Source organism: Pongo abelii, chromosome 18 (assembly GCF_028885655.2).
Source record: "Pongo abelii isolate AG06213 chromosome 18, NHGRI_mPonAbe1-v2.0_pri, whole genome shotgun sequence".
Classification (NCBI taxonomy): Eukaryota; Metazoa; Chordata; class Mammalia; order Primates; family Hominidae; genus Pongo; species Pongo abelii.
Genome location: NC_072003.2, coordinates 10,251,481 through 10,274,079, shown reverse-complemented (window position 1 = coordinate 10,274,079; position 22,599 = coordinate 10,251,481). Strand labels below are relative to the sequence as shown.

The 22,599-nt window shown below is 44.7% G+C and overlaps 1 protein-coding gene across 3 annotated transcripts in view; it reads left to right on the top strand.

Moving 5' to 3' along the window:
- Nucleotides 1–22,599, top strand: part of USP7 (ubiquitin specific peptidase 7) — a 70,140-nt gene that overhangs the window by 22,512 nt on the left and 25,029 nt on the right. The window contains exons 1-6 of one of the 3 annotated variants that reach the window (XM_054533446.2): nucleotides 3,251–3,504; nucleotides 9,685–9,789; nucleotides 16,668–16,866; nucleotides 18,823–18,961; nucleotides 19,673–19,761; nucleotides 20,974–21,082. In XM_054533446.2, the coding sequence (XP_054389421.1) occupies nucleotides 3,474–3,504; nucleotides 9,685–9,789; nucleotides 16,668–16,866; nucleotides 18,823–18,961; nucleotides 19,673–19,761; nucleotides 20,974–21,082 (672 nt within the window). In that variant the 5' untranslated portion in view covers nucleotides 3,251–3,473. Of the gene's footprint in view, nucleotides 1–3,250; nucleotides 3,505–9,684; nucleotides 9,790–10,527; nucleotides 10,703–16,667; nucleotides 16,867–18,822; nucleotides 18,962–19,672; nucleotides 19,762–20,973; nucleotides 21,083–22,599 lie in introns of those variants that run through there. The other 2 variants (XM_054533447.2, XM_024233506.3) reach the window with 2 other exon arrangements.

Genomic DNA, 22,599 nt, shown 5'->3' with positions numbered 1-22,599 from the left:
AAGGAAAAACCTGGATGGAAACAGTCTTTTTTTTTTTGGAGACAGAGTCTTGCTGTGTCACCCAGGCTGGAGTTCAGTGGCATGATCTTAGCTCACTGCAACCTTCGCCTCCTGGTTCAAGCGATTCTTGTGCCTCAGCCTCCCAAGTAGCTGGGATTACAGGCATGTGCCACCATGCTCGGCTAATTTTTGTATTTTTAGTAGAGTCGGGGTTTCACCGTGTTAGCCAGGATGGTCTGACCTCGTGATCTGCCCTCCTCGGCCTCCCAAAGTGCTGCGATTACAGGCGTGAGCCACCGCGCCCGGCCGGAAACAGTCTTCTTTAGGGGAGTGGTTGCTAAATCATGACCATGTTTTGGAGTTATTAAACTTAGCCACGTAATGTGAATAGTATATGTGTTTTCTTTCATGAGAAAAAGTGCATGCACAATGTACATGATATGTACATGTGAACATTACATTGAGAATGCCTGGAGGCGAAACATTCATGGTTTCCTTCATGTTAGCACTCAGGGAAGGCCAGTTGATTTCTCCTTATTCATGTCTGCATCGTTGCTAGCTAACATTTGCTTGCTTGTGTTTACTTCTTTCAGAACTCAAAAGTAGAAATAAATAGAAACCAGGACCAGTCAAATATTTTCATAGCAGCTTTATTTGTGAATTTCCTCTATCTGGAAAGGACCCAGATGTCAGCAAGTGAATGGTCAAATCGCTGTCCATCCCTGCCATGATATCCTAGAATACCGGAGAAAGGAACAACTCATTGCACACTGTGTCCATTTATATAGCATTGGTGAAATGACAAGATCCCAGAGATGCAGAACATATGAGGGTTGCCGGGGATGATGGGGGAGCACGCACGCCGGGGTGGGTGGTCATAACAGGGCCACTGGAGGGATCCTTGTGGTGTTGGAACTGTTCAGGATCTTAACTGTGGTGGTAGTGGACACACAAATCTACACACAAAATAAAATTGCAGAGAACTAAATACACGTAAGTACATGTAAATGTGGAGAAATCTTCATTGGGTTGGTGGGTTACATCAGGACCCTGGCTGTTGATACTGCAGGCAGGGTAGTTTTGCAAAGTGGTGCTGTAAGGGGAAACTAGGAAAAGGGTACGTGATCTCTCTGTCCCTTGGTATTAATGGTGGATTGGTTCCAGGACCCCTCTCAGGGTGTCAAAATCCACAGATGCTCAAGTCTTCCTCGTACAAAACAGTGTAGTATTTGCATATAATCTTCACACATCTTCCTGTATAGTTTAAATTATCTCTAGGTGGCTTATAATATCTAATACAGTGTAAATGCTATGTAAATAGTGGGTAGACTATTGTTTTGGGAATAATGACACGGAAAAAAATCTGTACATGTTTAGTACAGACTCTCCCGTCCCCCCAATTTTTTTTTTTTGAGACAGAGTCTCGCTGTGTCGCCCAAGCTGGAGTGCAGTGGTGCGATCTCCGCTCACTGCAACTCTGCTTCCCAGGTTCACGCCATTCTCCTGCCTCGGCCTCCCGAGTAGCTGGGACTACAGGCGCCTGCCACCGTGCCCAGCTAATTTTTTGTATTTTCAGTAGAGACGGGGTTTCACCGTGGTAGCCAGGATGGTCTCGATCTCCTGACCTCGTGATCCACCTGCCTCGGCCTCCCACAGTGCCGGGATTACAGGTGTAAGCCACCGTGCCCAGCCCCCCGAGTGTTTTTGATGTGCAGTTTGTTGAATTCACCGATGTGGAAGACTGACTGTATTATTTCTTAAGACTGTGTGTGAATCTACAGTTATCTCGAAGTTTAATCAAGAAAAGTTTAATCAAGTCAGTATAGTATGGTGTAGTAGCAGTCCTACAGGAATCCAGGTTATTTTGGGAATATCCATATTTAAAAGCATATGTAGTCAAAGAACTTCAGCCTTCTCGGAATGTCGTGCCTGTTTGCTCAGGACTTTTCCATTCTTCCTGCTTAGGGGGTCTTGTGGCAGTGCCTTTGCCAGTCCAGCTGTGACTCTGGTCTGGTGACATAGGGAGGATATTCTGCCCTGCCTTACCCTGGGGCCACTGACGATTACCTGAGAATTGTACAAGGCCTGGCACATAATAGGGGCTCATTGGAGTTATTGATTCATGAAATACTTAAGCAGATGGTTCCTTCTCACGTGGTCAGTATTTTCTCTCCCCCTCTTGCCCCCACATAGATGCAAGCTCCCCAGACTGGCGACAGGTCTCCTGAGCAATTCTCTTGTCCAGTTGTCTCCTGGCATCTGTGTGGGAAGTGTTTTGTGTTTCAGCTCCCAAACTGCTTTTTTATTTGCCTTGAATTGCTTGAGAATTTAAGCCATGCTCTATGTAGGTGCATAATGCTGACATTTTTCCCTTTGTTTTTTTTTTTATAGCCTATTTAGAGACAGGGTCTTGCTTTGTTGCCCAGGCTGGAATGGCAGTGGTGCGGCCACTGCTCACTGCAGCCTTTACCTCCCACCTCAGCCTCCCAAGTGGCTGGGATTACAGATGTGCACCACCACACCCAACTTATTATTATTTGTTTTTGAGACAGAGTTTTACTCTCTCCCCCAGGCTGGAGTGCCATGGCGTGATCTCAGTTCACTGCAACCTCCGCCTCCCTGGTTCAAGTGATTCTCCTGCCTCAGCCTCCTGAGTAGCTGGGATTACAGGCATGCGCCACCACGTCTGGCTAATTTTTGTATTTTTAGTAGAGATAGGGTTTTGCCATGTTGGCCAGGCATGTCTCAAACTTCTGGCCTCAGGTGATCCGCCCGCCTCAGCCTACCAAAGTGTTGGGATTACAGGCGTGAGCCACCTTGCCTGGCCCAGATTGCTTATCTTATACACATTGTTTCCTGTTAATCCTTTTTTTAAAAGACAGAGTCTCACTCTGTTGCCCAGGCTAAAGGATCTTCCTGCCTCAGGGTCCTAAGTGCCTGGGATTACTGATGTGTGGTAAGGTGCCCTGAAATTTTTCACTTACATCAATTATTCCTTGTGATTGTTAGGCTGAGAGGGCATTCTACTTTGCGTTTTTAAAATTAGCTTTTAATTTTGGAGTAATTCTAGATGTACAGAAAAGTTGCAAAGTTATGACAGAGCTCCTGTGTGCCCCCCACCGACTTTCTTGGGTTGTTAACAATTTATATCACCAGTGTTTGATACAATGTTTTAAACCAGAGTTTGTCACAGCCAAGGAACTGGCATTGGTGTGTTACTGTTAACCAAATTCAAATTCTTTCAGGATTTCACCAGTTTTTCCATTAATATCCTCTTCTGTTCCCGGAGTGCCTTATCTAAATTGAGGTTGCTTGAATGTTTCTGGTCCTAAAGACAAGGCTTCTTTGGGATGCTTTAAAAAATAAAAAAGAATGCTGAGGTAGAGCTCCTAGAGATTCTATGCAGTCACTCTGATGTGGGTGAGAGAACCTCCCCCATCCCCCAGGAGACGCCACTGCAGAGCCATGCAGAGATGGCTGGGAACCACAGGCTTGGGCTCGAAGGTGAGTCAGGTTTTCAGGTTGAGCTCCTTATGCTGGTGATGGATGGAGACAACCAATACTGACATGTCTCAGCCAGACTTCTGAAGTATATTTGGGGCTATACATCTAGAAATTGTATCAGTAAAATTTATATAAAGATCACTGCTTTCTAATTTACCTCTATAGCCTCTATTTTAAGTCATCAATTTAAATGAGTTCGGTGTGGGGAGAGGAGATGAGAGGTCAAGAGAGGACCATGCAGAAGCCAGAGGGAGTTTCAAGGTGAACTGATGGGGGCGGGGTGAGATGGGCTGTAGGGCGCCATGTGAGCCACCCAGAGACCAGGTGTTGGCCCGTGCGTATCTGCCATAATAACAGGTGTAGTTTTGATCACTAGGTTGTCACTAGTGGAAGGATCTGGGGGGCTGAGTGGAGACACCTGTGGCTCAGAGGCTGAGCTGGATCTTCATGGACAAGGCACCACCTGGTGGCAGGACATGGACTCTTAGTTTCAACACACCAAGGTTTTAATGTGTTCGCAACCCCTGCCCCCTGCCAGCTTTTTGGGGGAGGATTGATAAATCTTTGTGAAGTGGCAGAAAATATCAAAGCCAGCCAATTGGAATCTTGCTTATTCTGATCTGTTATCTCAGGAGTGAGATTCGGGTGCTGAAGTGGTCTACTTCTATAGCGATTGGGAGGTGTTCTCTGGTGGGGTAGCAGTTCTGTGTTATGACATCACAAATGGAATTCACGGGGAGGAAAGCTGGGTATAGGCGTCAAGTGCCCAGTAGAGCAGGTGGGAATCTAGGCCCTGGAACTAGCCAGGGAGCCTACTTGGTGTTTCGAAAACATATTTTCTGCCTTTTCATATACATATTGCGTTAAAACGCCTAGCAATCACCAATAATGGAGACTGTCTTCTATTTCTGGGTGGGATATGCATATTATGGGATGGTAATTGCTTTATTTCCTACAGACGTTTTTCATCCAGGGCTTGTCTATTTGACATTGCACATTGTCATTTGTGTTTGCCAAACATGTCCCCAGTCTTATTTGAGATAATTTTGTGTCAAAAATAGTGCCATAGCCCGGGCATGGTGGCCCACGCCTGTAATCCCAGCACTTTGGGAGGCCGAGGTGCGCAGATCACCTGAGGTCAGGAGTTCCAGACCAGCCTGGCCAACGTGGTGAAACCCCATCTCTACAGAAATACAGACAGATTAGCCGGGCATGATGGCAGGTGCCTGTAATCCCAGCTACTCAGGAGGCTGAGGTGGGAGAATCACTTGAACCCAGGAGGCTTGAACCCAGGAGGTTGCAGTGAGCCGAGATCACACTATTGCACTCCAGCCTGGGTGACAGAACCAGACTGTCTCAAAAAAAAAAATTAGTGCCTTAGCTCAAGTGTTTGGCCAAATCAGTCCCCATGTCTTAAAAACTTCCGAAAAGGTGGGATATAAAACTTGGTATTACATCACTCTTACATGGCAGTAAATGTATGTGCATGCCAATCTTGTACGTTTGTCTTGAACAACAAAAGAAGGCAGCCTTATTGTTTAGACTATTTCTAGAAGCCTAGTACAGATTTCTTGTGTGTGTGGCTATCCTGTGCTTTCATCATTTACTTCTGGACTAGGGATTTACCATGTCTTAATTAAAATTTTAATCCTCTTGCGGAACTAACTCATTTATGAGGAGCTTTTAAAAATGGGATCTCTTGCCCCTGGGAACTGGGCTGGAATCACCTTGGTGGCTGCTTGGACACCCATAGGGCTGTTGGTGGCCAGGACCCACCCTTTATGTACTCGGTGGCCAACTAGTGGCCCTTTGCCATTTCACAGCCACTGGCCTTGACCACTTTTCTCTGCACCTGTCAGGTGGAAAAGGGCAGATTGGCCAAACCAACTCAGATGTGTTAATTTGCATGTAAAAGCTGGGGTCTTGCTCAGATTCTGCTGCAACTGCAGAGCTCTGCTTGCTTGCTTTTTCCAGGCCAACTGCAGAGAAGCCCTAACTTCACACTAGAACCATTTCAGAAAATAATAGGCTTTCTTTAGTCATCACACTGCAGTTAATCCCACTGCTGAAAAATGGGGGGGTAGAGCTTATGCATTTCCCCCACCCCATCCTGTAAGATGTTATGTGCTCTTGAATTGATCTTGGTTTTTATTATTGCTGTAACTTTTGGAGACAATGCAGTCTCTCTCAAGTCACCCAAACAAGCCCTTCTTTGAGCTCTAATCTGAATTCACTTGTGTCTCAGTCTGATTTCACTGGGCCTCATGAAACCATAACCTGTACCTCAGAATTACAGAGCAGTTGTAGAGTTCGATTATTTTCCACACTTTAGACTGCTTACACTTACATATGATCCTGATTTTATACATGAAGTTTTATGTACAGAAAATGAGCCCTCATTTTTGCATCCATTCATTAAAACCATGTTTTAAAGCTGTTGTTGTAGGATAAGTTTGAACCAAGGAAGTTAAAAGTACTGGGTGTACCTCTGGCAAATTACTTTTAAGATTTATAGGCCAGGCGTGGTGTCTCACGCCTGTAATCTCAGCACTTTGGGAGGCCAAGACTGGCAGATCAGAGACCAGCCTGGCTAACATGGTGAAACCCTATCTCTACTAAAAATACAAAAATTAGCTGGGCGTGGTGGCACATGGCTGTAATCCTATCTACTTGGGAGGCTGAGGCAGGAGGATTATTTGAACCCAGGAGATGGAGGCTGCAGTGAGCCGAGATCACACCACTGCACTACAGCCTGGGAGACAGAGGAAGACTCCATCTCAAAAAAAAAAAAAAAAAAAGTTTGTATAGGCCAGGTAGGGTGGCACATGCCTGTAATCCCAGCATTTTGGGAGGCTGAGAGGGGTGGATTGCTTGAGTCCAGTTCAAGACCAGCCTGGGCAACATTGTGAAATCTTGTCTCTCTAAGGAAAAAAAAAAATTGTAGCGCATACACATAATGTGAGTGTGTGCGTATACAGTGAAGAAACTCTACATTGCTTCTATGTAACCCTAATCTCTAGTAGGTTCTTATGTATCCTGCTGTTTCTGTAGACATCTTTTGAATTTTGTAAAGGGAAATATGAAATTATATATTTCTATTTCAACACAGCTCTCTCCTTTTCTAACAAAGGTTGTATGTGATACAATCGCTTGGTACCTGAATTTTTTTGTTTTTAATAGGGAATCTTACTATATTGCCCACGTAGGTCTCGGACTCCTTGACTTATGCGATCGTCCCGTCCTGGCCCCCCACAACTGCTGGGATTATATAGGTATGAGCCACCATGCTTGGCTAAATTTTTTTTAACATTCCATTGGGAGCTGGGCGTGGTGGCTCGTGAGTGATCCCAGCACTTTGAGAGGCCACGGCAGGTGGATTACTTGAGGTCAGGAGTTTGAGACCAGCCTGACCAACATGATGAAACCCTGTCTCTACTAAAAATACAAAATTACCCAAGCGTGGTGGTGCACACCTGTAATCCCAGCCACTTGGGAAATGGAGGCAGGAGAATCGCTGGCACCCTGGAGGCAGAGATCGCAGTGAGCTGAGATCTCGCCACTGCACTCTAGCCTGGGCAACAAGAGCGAAACTCCATCAAAAAAAAAAAAAAATTCCATTGGAATGTGCCATAATTTATTTAATAGGTCTTCATAGGTTTTTTTTTTCCTATTCAGTTAGTACATAAATATATTCTTAAGTTTAAATATACATGTTACTTCTTAAAAATTTTTCATCTTTAAATATCGCAGATAAGGCACTAGCCTGCTTTGTCCATCCCCAGCCCCGTTCCCTTCTTGCCTCCTCCACTTTCTAGGGCCAGTCACTGTCCTTGTAAGTTTACAATTTGTAAATCTCATAAAACTTTTTAAAGATTTGATGTGGTTCTAGGAAAATGAATGTGGATGAAAGACATTTCAGAGTACCTGATTTTTCTTTTCTTTTTTTTAAATGTAGCATGTATGTTTGATTTAGAGCATTTGAGCTAGTTAACCAGCAAAAAGACATTTTTCCTTCTCTCCATCCTGTGTGTTGAGTGTACATCTGAGTTCTTTTCCTTAACCCCCTTCCACAGTATTTCTGTCAAGACATGACGGTCTAGGGACTAGTTTAGAAGTATGTGTATATGTTTTCAGAAATAAGCTTTAAAAATAATAAATTGAGACGAGGTCTCACTATGTTTCCCTGGCTGGTCTCAAACTCCTGGGCTGAAGCAGTTCTCCCATCTTTGCCTCCCAAAGTGCTAGGATTATAGGCAATGAGCCACGGGTCAGACCAGAAATAACTTTTAATGCATCATTAATTAAATGTATTAAGAGACTGTCAAGACTGAAATTGATCTTTAATGTCTTAATCTTAAATGTCTGGGTGGTAATACCTGTTTCTTGGTATTTTGAATGTTTTGAGATGCTTGGGTGGTGGGAAGTACCATTTTATTCAGGAATTATTGGAGAGGTTTATGATGTAATCTAAGCATTGGGGTTTTGGAGAGTTCCTGGAGGGGGAGGTGAGCATGGCACTGTCCGTGGTGCTGAATCAGATTGCTTGCTGGTTCGGATGGTAGAAAGGCTCTGAAATTGTGAAGGCCACACACACAACTACCTGGCTGTTAAAAAGCACATCTCCTGTCTGCAGTTGAGATTCTTAATTTCTGTTGGTGTCCAATGCATCAGGGAAAGCCGACTGTGTAGGCAGCTGTGGGGCCAGCATTAGTTGTAGTGAGCTATTCTAATATGTGGAAAAACAAATTGATTTAAATGGGAGGTGTGAACCTAGGTAAAACCTAAAAGTCCTGCTGTGATTATTCTGCTTGTAGAATAACCACCTGTGTGAGTGTGAGAAATTCATGCTTTAAAATTAATGAAAAGTGGTTGGAATGTTGTAATTTACACCTTATTTGCCAGTGGTAACTTAAAACGTTTTGAATCCGAACTTGTGTTTTTCAGCCCGAGCATTTAGCACGCATTTAGAGTGATAAAACAATTTTATCCTTTCCTAAACACTTCCCAGGCTTTATATAATTATACAGTAATTGTCCACTGACACCTTGAGGATGATGATTTGATGTTTTAAGACACTGGCATGGGTGGGCGATCCCAGCACTTTGGGAGGCCAAGGCAGGTGGATCACTTGAGGCCAGGAGTTTGAGACCACTTGACCGACATGGTGAAACCACATCTCTACTAAAAATACAAAATGAGCTGGGCGTGGTGGCACGTGCTTGTAATTAATCCCAGCTACTCAGGAGGCTGAGGCAGGAGAATAGTTTGAACTGGAAAGGCAGAGGTAGCAGTGAGCTGAGATTGCGCCACTGCACTCCAGGCTGGTGGACAGAGCGAGACTCTGTCTCAGAAAAAAAAAAAAAAAAAGATACTGGCATGTGTTCATGATGAAAAAGTTTAAAATATTTGTTTTAATCTATACCATTTGCATATGTTCAGTAATCTTCACAACAAAATTGCCTGTAGAATTGTTTTAATTACTAGGAAACCTATAGTAAAATAATGACTTTGCACGATTAGATAAAGGTTCTTTACGCTGATTAGCTATTGTAAAGTAAGAACTACCTAAGGATTTTTTTTTTTTTTTTTTTTTTTTTTTTTTTAATTTGTGACTGAGTCTCACCCTGTCGGTCAGGCTGGAGTGCAGTGGCATGATCTTGGCTCACTGCAGCCTCTGCCTCCTGAGTTCAAGTGATTTTCATTCCTCAGCCTGCCAAATAGGTGGGGATTACAGGCATGCGCCACCACACCCAGCTAATTTTTGCATTTCTAGTAGAGACAGGGTTTCACCATGTTGGCCAGCCTGGTCTCGAACTCCTGGCCTCAGGTGATCTGTCCTCCTTGGCCTCTCGAAATGCTAGGATTACAGGCGTGAGCCACCATGCCTGGCCTACATAAGAGATTTTACATAAAAAGTTTTGTGCGGAATATCATTGCAAATAAAGCAAATTATAGTGTGGTATAGCATGTTTTCAAATTCCATTTAGTGTTTTGAAACAACGAAAGTTTGTATGTAGTAAACATTAGTATAAATATTTTTTGGATTAGAATGAACCTTTATTGTGGTACAATTGGAATTTATTAATGATTAGGCAACATCATAAGTATAAGTTTATATTTTGCTTATTCTATTAATGCCACAAATGTAAAACCTGTGGAATTTCTTTTTCTTCTTTAAAGCGGGAGATACAGATGACCCACCAAGAATTACTCAGAACCCTGTGATCAACGGGAATGTGGCCCTGAGTGATGGACACAACAACGCGGAGGAGGACATGGAGGATGGTAAGTGCCTGTAGTTCGCCTCCTCGCAGTGGGCGGAAACCTGTCAGAAAACAGATTCAGATCCATGCTTTTTCCTTGGGTACTTCTGAGCATAGCTAGTTTTCAGGAGTCTGTAACTGAGGAAAGTCTTGTTTGGGTTTTGAGTTTCAAGATTGCCTACACCATTTCCAGGTAAGTAGAGTCTCCCTAGCCTAGGCGAGGAGGTGTAATGTAGGTTTAAATGTAATAGGTGGGTATTTACTCATGCCTGCAGGTCTCCAGCCACTGCTAGTATTGGGAACAACAAGCATGTCTTACTCTCCTTCCTGTTTGTTTGCAGCAAGATACGTGCAGACATTGGAACTTGGCTTTCCATTGCATTCTCATTGCAGGGTGTATATCAGTTGATGATAGCTATGAATCAATCCCTCCCCGCTCCTGTTAGGGATGAAATCAGATTCAAGCTCTGGCCTTCATTCTCCCTCACTGAGTTTTGGTCTATAGCTTCTCTGTGAGAAAGCATACTCATATGTATGTGCATGGACATTTTTTGTGTAGGAAATCAGTTTTTTTCTTCCGAGACCATTCCTTCTTTAAATTTATCAGATTAGTGACCTCACCATTTGCACGGTCACACTTGTGAGTAGGGAGCAGCCAGTAATTGCAGTATGCAGCCCCTGGAGTCTTGAGTGTAATATGAAACCATGTTCTGTCAAAAAGCATGTCCATCAATCCTCATGAGGGTTGTGTCCTTCCCAGGGGAGTAACGGGGCAGTTGAAAGAAACCATCAGTCACGGGCTGCACCACCAGAAGGACTGCTGTTCAGACCTCCTGCCAAAAGTTCAGCCTCCATGAGAAACTGCAGCCGTAGTTGAGAGTTCTCTCACAGTGCGGTTTACCCCTGGCAGCTGGCTGAGGCAATATCTGAGGAAGGTAAAGAGGCGTGGTCTAAACCCGCTGCTTTGTTACCTGTGGAGTGCGCTTTCCACCGTAGACAAGGGCAATGGTGTGGGTGTGGTCTCGCTGGTTGTTGGGCTTTTGGAGGTTTTACTTCAGACATCAGAGATGCCGAAAGCGGTTGAGTGAGTGCATTTGGGAAGGCATGGCCAGCTCTGAGGCGCTAGGTGTGCGTTTGGGATCAATTCTAGCCACTTGTGTAGCAGTGACAGGCCCTGCCCTATCGGAGCATTCCCGGTCTAGTTCCCACAGAGGATTCTGTTCCAACATTTCCCTACTGTTTTTTTTCTTTTTTTTAGCGGGGAGGTCTTGGGAGGAGACATAGATATAGGGCGGAGCTTCTCAGCTTCTCATGGCAACCTGGATAATTCTTGGTTGTGGGAGGCTGTCCTGTGCATTCCAGGATGCCCATAGCCGCTGCCCTCCACTTGCAGTCATGACATGTCTCTAGACATTGACAGGTGTCTCCTGGGGAGAATGACTTATGAGGGGACAATATGGGTAAAAGTCCCCTTCCTTTTGAAGTATATTTCACTAAATTAGTAGACAGTGGTGCCACACCATAGGACCCGAAAGTGGAAATGCCCTTGTGACCTCTTTGATGGAAAAAACGTATAATCCGAGAAGGTCGAGTAATCTTCAGTAGCACCTTTCCTTGGTTTGGAACTGTGGTTGCCGTTGAAAGACCCAGCATATAATATCTTTCTGATGGCAAAGTGCACGGGAGGGAGGTGGTCCTGACTGTAGGAGAAGAGCTTGTAGCTGAGGGCAGCGTTTTCCAGCTACAGTACAAATTGCGCAACCCTCTTCTTCAGGGGATAAGTGTGTTGTGAAAAATGCACAGGATTCTAGGAAGTTGGAGATGTGCTGGGCTAAACAAGCTTTATTTACTGTCGTATGTCTCAGGGTTGTCATATCAGAAGCAGCAAAAATTCCTTCTCCAAAAGAAGTTTTTGTTAATGATTCCCTAAGACTCTGGACTTCAGAGTTCCCCTTTTTTTGAATGTCCTGTTTCCTTGAGTGTTGAGTGTCCATTTCAGACTAGGACACAATCTGGGAAGCACCTCATTAGAAGTTTTGGCTGTAGCCAAACTATCAGCGACTTGACTGATTAGCACAGAAGACTTCTTAGTAAGGGACATTTCTTGTGTAGGATGCTAAATAGCTAATGACACAAAGAGATGGGAGACATGTATAGTTGAGGAAGAGAACTTATTTAAAAATCCTGTTAACATAGAATTACGGGCAGGTATCAGAATTATCTTTTACTGTGTCTTCTCATTCTACTTTTAGTTCCTCATTCACTGTTTTTCATGAGATGACCAAGGAAGTACCGCCATGTGTGGCTAATTGTTTGTGGTGATGGGATGTCACTATATTGCCCAGGCTGGTCTCGAACTTCTGGGCTCAAGCAGTTCTTCTGCCTTGGCCTCCCAATGTGTTGGGATTATAGGCATGACCGATTGCACTTGGCCCAAGGAAGTTTTGTTTTGTTTTGAGATAGGTTCTTGTTGTGTCGCCCAGGCTAGAGTACAGTGGCGAGATCTCAGCTCACTGCAACCTCCACCTCCTGGGTTTTTGTGATTCTCCTGCCTTAGCCTCCCGAGTAGCTGGGATTACAGGCACATGTCACCATGCCTGGGTAATTTTTGTATTTTTAGTAGAGACGCGGTTTCACCATGTTGGCCAGGCTGGTCTTGAACTCCTGATCTCAGGTGATCCACTTTGCCTTGGCCTCCCAAAGTACTGGGACTACAAACGTGAGCCACCAAGGAAGTTTTAGAGCAAATATGGCCTCTGAAGATCTAGATGGATCTAGATTTAGAATGTTGTTCTCCATGAAACTAATTTGTGGGGATTGACTAGGACTTGCAAGAACTTGTATTAGAATGAAGAGCGGAAGTTTGCTAAAATCACTGCAACAGCACCATTTGGAGAAATTTCATACCAACCTTTCTGATTCAAAAATCTGAAGTATTGTGTTTTTCTTTAACTTTCTTTCTTTTTCTTTTTTTCTTTTTGGTCAGGCTGGAGTGCAGTGGCGCAATCTCGGCTCACCGCACCCTCTGCCTCCCGGGTTCAGGCGATTCTCCTCTGCCTCCCGGGTTCAGGCGATTCTCCTGCGTCAGCCTCCCAGGCAGCTGGGACTACAGGCGCCTGCCACCACGCCTGGCTAATTTTTTTGTATTTTTAGTAGAGACGGGGTTTCACTATGTTGGCCAGGCTGCTGGTCTCGCACTCCTGACCTCATGATCCGCCTCGCCCACCCCGGCCTCCCAGAGTGCTGGGATTACAGGCGTGAGCCACTGCGCCTGGCCTTACCTTTCTTATTGCAGCTGAAGCCCAGGCTGGTCCATTGGCCTTTGCCCTGGGAGGATAAAATTGATGTAACAAAGTACACAGTGGGAACTTCGTGCTGTAGGTAATTGTTGCTTCCCCTGGTACAAGAGTCTCCAGGGGCCAGATTGGAAGGTAGTGAGTTATCAAGGAATCTGGTTGAGGATTTGTGGTGACACCAGTTTGTAGAAGTTTGTTGCTCTGTCATTTACAATAAAAAGAAGCATGCGGTAATGAAATGGTGGTCTGCTAATGTTAGTGGCATCCAGGCAGATTGGAGTCTTTGTGCATGAAGCGCTAATTTTGCAGCGAATGTGGGTGTCCTTGCTAATCCCTAGCATACTTGGAAGTTGCAAAAAATAGTACATAGGATCCAGTGTACTGTTAACTATTTTCTTGGGCAAAGATCTCCATTACTCAGTCTCATGTAATTCCTCGTAGGAGGACAATCTGGCTGGCCGTATCTGTGGAAGCTGATTTCCAAGTCCACTTCTCCTTTTTATTGGCCCTCCTATCTTGACTTTTTTTGGAGACCAGAGTTTTTTGCTCTTGTTGCCCAGGCTGGAGTGCAATGGCATGATCTCGGCTCACTGCAATCTCCACCTCCCAGGTTCAAGCGATTCTCCTGCCTCGACCTCCCAAGTAGCTGGGATTACAGGCGTGCACCACCACACCCAGCTAATTTTTGTATTTTTAGTAGAGACGAGGTTTCACCATGTTGGGCAGGCTGGTCTCAAACTCCTGACCTCAGGTGATCCGCCTGCCTCTGCCTCCCAAAGTGCTGGGATTACAGGCGCGAGCCACCGCACCCGGCCGACCTTTTGTTTTTTTAGTAAAAGTTTTCTTTTTTTTTTTGAGACGGGAGTCTCGCTCTGTCACCCAGGCTAGAGTGCAGTGGTGCAATCTCAGCTCACTGCAAGCTCCGCCTCCCGGGTTCACACCATTCTCCTGCCTCGGCCTCCCTAGTAGCTGGGACTCCCTAGTAGCCAGCCTCCGCACCCAGCTAATTTTTGGTAGTTTTGGTAGAGATGGAGTTTCACCGTGTTAGCAAGGATGGTCTCGATCTCCTGACCTCGTGATCCGCCCGCCTCTGCCTCCCAAAGTGCTGGGATTACAGGCATGAGCCACCGCACCTGGCCTAGTAAAAGTTTTCAATTATTCTATTAGTATGAAGAGTTTTCAGGAAGTGAGGTGAAATTTTAATACACCTGAAGTGTCATCTAAACTTTGTGCTTAGCAGATTTGATAAGTCTGTTCTAAGAAATGTGCCTTGAGTGTGAGGCTGAAATGGAGTGTGCAGTGCACTAATTGTGAACTAACCACACTGTGTGTCAGGGCAGTGCCACACTCAGGGGCACAGAGACGGATGCGCAGTGGCCTCTGCGGGGCTGGGCAGCAGGTGGACCAAGTGCAAACTTCAAGAGTCTCACCATTGTTTGGGTCTTTTCAATGTTTAAGGAATACCTTGGAAAATTTAATGTATAGGGTGAAAGTTCAAAAAGCACTTACAATATGTATTGATTTTGTATACATAAAATCAAACCCTATAAAGAGCTGAATTGCATAAAATAGATGAGTTGGAAAAGAGGCATAACCTTGTTTCTTTCAGCTTTTTAGGTCCTGCGGTGATTTTCCATTTGGTTGCTTCTGTGCAGTTCTGTATACATGGGCTTCATAAAGTGGGCAAGCTAGTAGTCTCGTTTTGTTGAGGCCTGCGTTTTCTGAGTGTTATGGTAACTTCCAGGAGTGGAATTTTTAAAAACCAGAGTCAGGGTCACTGTGCCTAGTGTCTCGACAAATCTTCGATATTAAAATCCTCTATTGTCACTTTGTGAAACAGCCTCGGCGAACCTCCATTTCCTTACCTAAAATGTGGGAATTGACATGTGTGTCTTGTCTACCTTGCAGAACTTAACTCCTGATCAGCTGTGAATTGCATGATCCTAAAAACACATGACAAAACTTATTCCACCACACCATTCTAGACGTTATTATCTTAAACGAGTTTCTTGCCTTTTAGTAGACTTCTATCCCTCAAAAGGATTAGGGGAATACCTCTTGAAGAGGCTCAAATAAATAATTCTTTTGGACAAGATGTGCCTCTTTCAGCTGCTGTTCCTTCCAAAGTGACTGTGCTGTAAACAACTCAGCAGGGTTATGTGGAATAAAATAATTTGGGATGAAGAGTGTCTCAAAGAAGGTAGAAGTGCTTACCATCACATATGCTTTTGATATTTCAATACTACCCTCCCAGGAGGACTGATGGACATGTTTTCTTAAGACCAAACTCAGTCACAAACTTCAAGTAAATTCTGTTCCTTGAGAAGTGGCTGATGCTGAGAACTCAGTTGTTAGTGAACTTTGGAGTCTGAAGGGTTGTTGGATGCCATGGTGACTGCCTTCAGGGGCCTGAAGATTAAGGATGGGAGGATGTTCTTATGCGCTCTTTACCCAAGCCCACAAGTCTCGCTTTGTGCCTTAGGAGCCTGGTGGTCAGGGATGTCAAAATAGCACCTGATTCTAAGCCGGGAACAGCCTTCCAGGCACTGCCTGTAGAGCTTGGCCCTTGGTGTGGCCCTGGGACTCCTGCCAGTCAGTGAGCTGTGTGCAGGCTATAATGAGATAGGTACAGAAAGTGAACGGAAGCGTTTAAAAGCTTGTGTAGCATGTTGACCTTGCTGTGGCAATTTCATGATGCTTTATAAAAGTATTGGTCAATAACAGATTGGTGTGGGTGCGGGAGGACTGTGCCTTCGCAGGAGTCGTTTGAGAAGCGGTAAGATGCTGCAGGGTTTGTCAAAGGTGATTGACCGATGGCCACATGCAAATGAATAGTCACTGTCATCAGTGAAAGATTGAATTTTAAATGGAGACCTTTAGGTGGACCTCTGCTAAGTGGCACTGTGTTGTCAGAAATTTAAATATCTTAAATCAGCCTTTGGTCTTGTTATCATTGAACAATTTATACTACTCGTGGGAAAAAATACCAGTTCTTAAAAAAAAAAAAAATTACTCCCCCTAGGGTGTCCAGGCTAGTATTTTTGCAAAAATCGTGAACTAATGAGGTTACCATTTATTATTAGGCTACTGTTGTAGCCATTGTCTTGCCTCTGAGCAGTGCTGAGCTTCCAGGGGAATGGCTGTTTCCCTGGCTCTTCAAGTCCTGCCTGTGTGTTCCGTGCTCTCTAAAGTCAGCCCAAGTCCCATGTCGTGGTCTTTCCCCCCAGAAGTCCTGTCGTTGAACAGATATGAGCCATGTCGTTCCTTCTCTCCAAGGTCTCTCCACTCACTTGGTGCCCGGGGTCCTTGGGAATTCAGCTTTAGTAAAGTAGACATTGTTCTCATGTGGAACTCAGTCTGACAGGGATGGCAAGTGTATGGTTAGCACTCTGAGTTTTGGATTTCATAAGGAAGAATTAATCCATTCAGAAACTGTATGTCATCTCAGTCTTAGGCTTTTAATAAATTGGAAGCAATTTTTTCAAACTGTTAGATTTTAGCAGTTAAATCAAGATGTATAGAACAGTTTACTCCATGTCGATTAATGCTAGTGCTTTTGGTCACTGCACAGGCTCTGTGACTGATGATGTGTTTTTTTTTGCAGACACCAGTTGGCGCTCCGAGGCAACCTTTCAGTTCACTGTGGAGCGCTTCAGCAGACTGAGTGAGTCGGTCCTTAGCCCTCCATGTTTTGTGCGAAATCTGCCATGGAAGATTATGGTGATGCCACGCTTTTATCCAGACAGACCACACCAAAAAAGCGTAGGATTCTTTCTCCAGTGCAATGCTGAATCTGATTCCACGTAAGACAGTTTAAATGATGCAACTACAAACCCCCACATAGTTGTATTACATTACTGGAAGCCAAATTTGATCAGCCTAGTGCAATTTTATCTTAAGTTATTTGCTGCCGCTACATAGCCTTTTGATTTTAAATTAGATTAAATACGTCTTTCTCTTTAAAACCCACTGGTGTATGTATAATACCCAAGCTAGAAAAGTATATTTTTATCTTGTAAGTAAAAAAACTAAAAATAGTTTGTTAGACTCTACCAGCCCATGGAATCAGGGCCGGCCTGGATTAGCTGACCATGGAGCCACCAGGCTTAATTCTTACTCTGTCAGTAACTGTCTGAGCAGAAAATGGCAGCTGTCAGAGCCAGACATCCTTTCCGTTGTGTGATAGCTAATTTGTACAGGTTGTTCAGAAAGTACAAGTAAAACATACTTTGTGAAGGATGTATACAACATGGTCCTCTGAGTTGAGGAACATTTAAACATTCATGTATATTATGAAATGTCCAAAAACTGAGAAATCTTGATGGTCCTTCTCTTTAGATGAATTAGAAAATTAATTCACCTTTTATCAAAAACCCAGTTGATTCTGGGAGTGCGGACCACTTTGTCAGCCTGTCTCCATGGGAGCCAGGGGGAGCTGCTGACTTGGACTGCACCTGTCCTAGTCTCCCTGCCACCCCACAGAGTGGCCCTTTGGAACCCTCAGTAACATGTTCCCCATAGTGAGCTGACTCTGGCTGTTCTGTCAGTTCCCCCAGGGAATAAAATTTACAGAGTCTCACTCTGTCGCCAGGCTGTAGTGCAGTGGCCCGATCTTGGTTCACCGCAACCTCCATCTCCCGGGTTCAAGCGATTCTCCTCCCTCGGCGTCTCAAGTAGCTGGGACTATAGGCGTATGCCACCACACCCAGCTAATTTTGTATTTTTCATAGAGACGGGGTTTCACCGTGTTGGCCAGGCTGGTCTCGAACTCCTGACCTCAGGTGATCTGCCTGCCTCGGCCTGCCAAAGTGCTGGGATTACAGGCGTGAGCCACCACACCTGGTCGTACTTTAATTTTCTTTAATGTTTAAAGTAATTTTATGATGCAGCCAGGGCCTGTGGATGGTTAAAGTTTTCCTCTTCTGTTCACATTATGATGTGATGTGATGAGTATTTGGGCTAGGTTTGTTTTAGTCTAATGGACAACTTTAGCCTGAAGAGCACTTTGGAAAAACAGTGAATGGTCCATACCCAGTGTCAGTGTCCCGAGCAAGCAGGAAGTGCTGTGGGAACAGCACTGTCCTACCCTTGTCCTGAAGAGTCAAACCATTTCAGGGTTCAGTTGCAGCATTGATTGATAAGGCCCCACTATAATTGCAAACCTTAACTTTCTTTGGCTTAAGTGCTGTATGTGTGGTTTTTGAACCTGGATTTAGAGGCCCTTTTGTGGTCCACCCCACACTTGACTGCATGTACAGTAGTTCTCTTGTGGTTGTAGTTTTGTGCCTCATCAGTGAATTCCTCGATGCCAAGGCAGGACAGCAAGCTCTAAGGCCACAGAGCTCCCCGGTGCTGGTTTTTCCCCAGTGTGTGCTGGAGGGCATCCTAGGAGAGCTCGAGAGGCATGGCACTGAAGGGCTGCAGGGGCAGGAGTGATGCTGGGAGGTGACCCCTATATCAGCAGTAGAAGCAGAGGTCAAAATTGTATAGATACAATTAAAGAAAATTTGTTTCAACTTCTGAGGAATTAAAAAATGAAACCATGAGTGAAATCACTACAGAATACACTGGGGGAGCCCCAAACACCCTTTTCTTTATTAAAGGTAAAAATGCCTCCATCCTACCTTTAACCCCAACCCGAAAGGAGAGAGCAATGACAACATAAATGGGAATTTTGGTGTGCTATGTTTACTGTCTTTAAAAATGTATAACATCTGGTAAATAATGTCAACTAAGGCTCAGATTATTGTTTTAAACAGGTCATGGTCTTGCCATGCACAAGCAGTGCTGAAGATAATAAATTACAGAGATGATGAAAAGTCGTTCAGTCGTCGTATTAGTCATTTGTTCTTCCATAAAGAAAATGATTGGGGATTTTCCAATTTTATGGCCTGGAGTGTAAGTAACAGTGTATTTAGTCTGAACAATTGGTGCATTACTTCTTGTTGTTCCCTTAACTTTTTGATTTTTCAAGTCTTTTATTCATTTTAGAGTCAGATTTTTGCTTTCTAAATTGGACAGGTGTCTTTGAAAACATGTATTCTCCAGTTTCGTATCTTAGGTTTTTAGCAGCTTTCTGGATTCACCTCTCACTTTTTAGTCAGCCATTCAAAGGGAGTTCCCAGTGGGCTAAATTTCCTTTAAAAGACATAATGCTGTTTGAGGTCCTTTCATGATTCAGGCATAGTACTGAGTGGTTCCATGTGACTCCAGTAACTTTATTCAGTTCACTTTGGCTCCTTTTTGCAGAGGTGGAAGCCAGTGGAACAGTCTTAGGAATGTTACTTCTTATTACGCTAAGTCACTTATCGTTGCATTCTCCAGCCCCTCCCCTGCTTAGAGGGGCACAGATTTCTCCTGTCCGTGCTGTGGCACTGAGCCCCTGGATACCTCTGGGATGCCTCTGAGGTGCCAAGCATTTGCTGTATTTGTTGTGAGACCACTGTTAAAAGCAAATTGAAACAGTCTAAAATGAGCAACAAAGTTGGGATGTATTTTTAAAAAAAGTATTTTCATCTCTATTAAGTACAGGGCACTAATGTAATTTGTCTCTTGGGAATAAAGTGTGTGTTCTTATTCAACCTGGATATTCTTATTTATGTTTTATAGGAAGTGACCGATCCTGAGAAAGGATTTATAGATGATGACAAAGTTACCTTTGAAGTCTTTGTACAGGCGGATGCTCCCCATGGAGTTGCGTAAGTTTTTCTTTAATTGGGTGCTATTAAAAATGTCTTTTGTGCTGCAGTGAAAGAAGCTTTAGCACGCATGTAATAGAGATGCACGTATTTAATCAGTAAGCATCCTCTCTGCGCTTGCCCTGTGGCACACAGAGTCACACCTGCTTGACACTCGTTTAACAGATTGATTGAGCAGTTTCTATATGTTAGACCCTTGGAACATAATTGTATAATTATGGCCAACTAGACAGCTGTGGTTTTCTGTTCCTAAAGAATGTACACTCAGCTTTCATAGAGGAGCTAAGACCAGTACATAAATACCCAGAGCAGAGATGTTCTGTTGTTACTTTGATGAGGGCAGGGAGGAAGTCCTCTCCGAGTGTGAGGAAGGGAGGATTGGGGGAAGAGGTGAGCATCACCGACAACTAACATGGTGAGTGAGGAGTAAAGAGGGGTGACAGGCCGTTAGGTGTACTTGAGCGTTTCCAAGGCTGGGAGCTAACCCCTGGAGTGGCAAGGTGCTGGTGAATGGTACTGCGCAGTAGGTGTCTCCCCCAGCACTGGTCCCGCTTGGTGACAGTCGTGTGTTCAGGTCATGGCATTGTGTACAGAGGGAGATGGGCGTGGCGGTGAGAGGATTGCTCTGCTTTCTGGCACCGTTCTCTGTGGCTTCCTTTTACTACTTGGGGTGGGGGTGGGAAGGTACGAGACACAGTTAATTCTGAGAATCTTACCTTGCTCCCAAACAACCACTAAAATCACAAAATAAAGCTCTGGGAGTTTAGAAGTCTGAGGTGAAACTTGGCAAATACACACTCCTGTTTCTTCTTGTGTGTGTGTCTACAGAAAAGATGAGTTTCAGCTTTTTCCATGTGCTGACCTCGCGTGTGATAAGTGTAATTGTGTAACGAAACTCTACTGTGAGGCATGTTGGGTATGAGCATGCAGGTCTCCGTTAAGTGTCTGTTGGTGCTGGGCTTGATCAGTGACAGGAGTGCCACTGTCAGCAGGCAGGTGCTTCGAGGGCTGTGCGAATGTGGGGGTTGCATTTGCACCAGTTCACACACTGGGGCAAGCAGAACGGAATTGGTGACCATCGAAGGATGCTGTGTGATAAGTGTTCCTGGCCTCAGTTTCCTTAAGGCTGACCTTGAGTCAGATTGCTTCACATACACTGTAGGAGCAGTGGGGTATCTGCAAAATCCCCTCAACCTTGAACTGATCTTTCAGGTGGGATTCAAAGAAGCACACAGGCTACGTCGGCTTAAAGAATCAGGGAGCGACTTGTTACATGAACAGCCTGCTACAGACGTTATTTTTCACGAATCAGCTACGAAAGGTAAATGGATAGTGTTCCTCTCCTGCAGCCTTCCGCCTACCCTTTCCTGTCAGGTATATCAGAGCAAAGTCCTCTCAACAAACATGCCATCTGCCTCCCTTAGCCCTGTCTCCTTAGATGGCTGCTAGTTCATGCTGCGTTTTCATTCCCCAGTGCTGGGACACCTACTTTGTAACCTGCCTCAGTGATTCAGAGTTACCACCGCCAACCTTTTTCTTTTTTGAGATGGAGTCTTGCTCTGTCGCCCAGGCTGGAGTGCAATGGTGTGACCTTGGCTCACTGCAGCCTCTGTCTCCTGGGTTCAAGTGATTCTCTGGCCTCAGCCTCCCGAGTAGCTGGGATTACAGGCACCCACCACCACGGCCAGCTAATTTTTATATTTTAGTAGAGGCAGGGTTTCACCATGTTGTCCAGGCTGGTCTCAAACTCCTGACCCCAAGCTATCCACCTGCCTCAGCTTCCCGAGGGGCTCAGATTATAGGCGTGAGCCACCATGCCCAGCCATGACCTAATTTTACAGACTTAAAATTGTGTTAGAAATCACCTTGTGAAGGTATTTAGAAAAACAACCATATAATCCATTAACAGCAACATTTGCAAAGTTCTATGGCAAAACTGAGTTGAAAAGTCAATGCAACTTACTTTTATTTAAAATTTTAATAAAAAGAATAGACATACTTTAATATAGATGAGTCAGTTCTATTTTGAGAATTACTTGTGATTATTATGAAGCAGTACAGGAGATCGGCACTCCTGGTTGTGGGGTGGGCAGGGAGCTGGCTGGCTTGTCAGCCTTCAAAGCATGTTTGCACAGCCACCCAGACAGGTTGTCGTGATATATCCCAGGGACAGCTCAGTATGGGTAATTCTAGTCACATTTAAGTTTTTAATCAAATCTTTGGTTCACAAGTAATGGTAAGTTAAGAAATGGTGCTCCATGGCTGGGTGCAGTGGCTCACACCTGTAATTCCAGCACTTTGGGAGGCCGAGGCGGGCGGATCACGAGATCAGCAGATCGAGACCATCCTGGCTAACACGGTGAAACCCCGTCTCTACTAACAATACAAAAAAATTATCTGGGCATGGCAGCGTGCGCCCGTAGTCCCAGCTACTGGGGAGGCTGAGGCAGGAGAATGGTGTGGACCTAGGAGGCAGAGATTGCAGTGAGCCATCACGCCACTGCACTCCAGCCTGGGTGACAGAGCAAGACTCCGTCTCAAAAAAAAAAAAAAAAAGAAATGGTGCTCCAATAAGTAGGAAATAAAAGTAGTTCTCTGGGGAGTGATTTTGTTTTTTGTTTACTTCTTTCTGTATTATCTTTTTATCAAGAACATATGGGTGAGGCTGCGTGTGGTGGCTCTCGCCTATAATCCCAGCACTTTGGGAGGCCAAGGTGGGCAGATTCCCTGAGGTCAGGAGTTTCAGTCCAGCCTGGCCAAAATGGCGAAACCCCATCTCTACTGAAAATTCAGAAATTAACCTGGTGTGGTGGTGCGTGCCTGTAATCCCAGCTACTC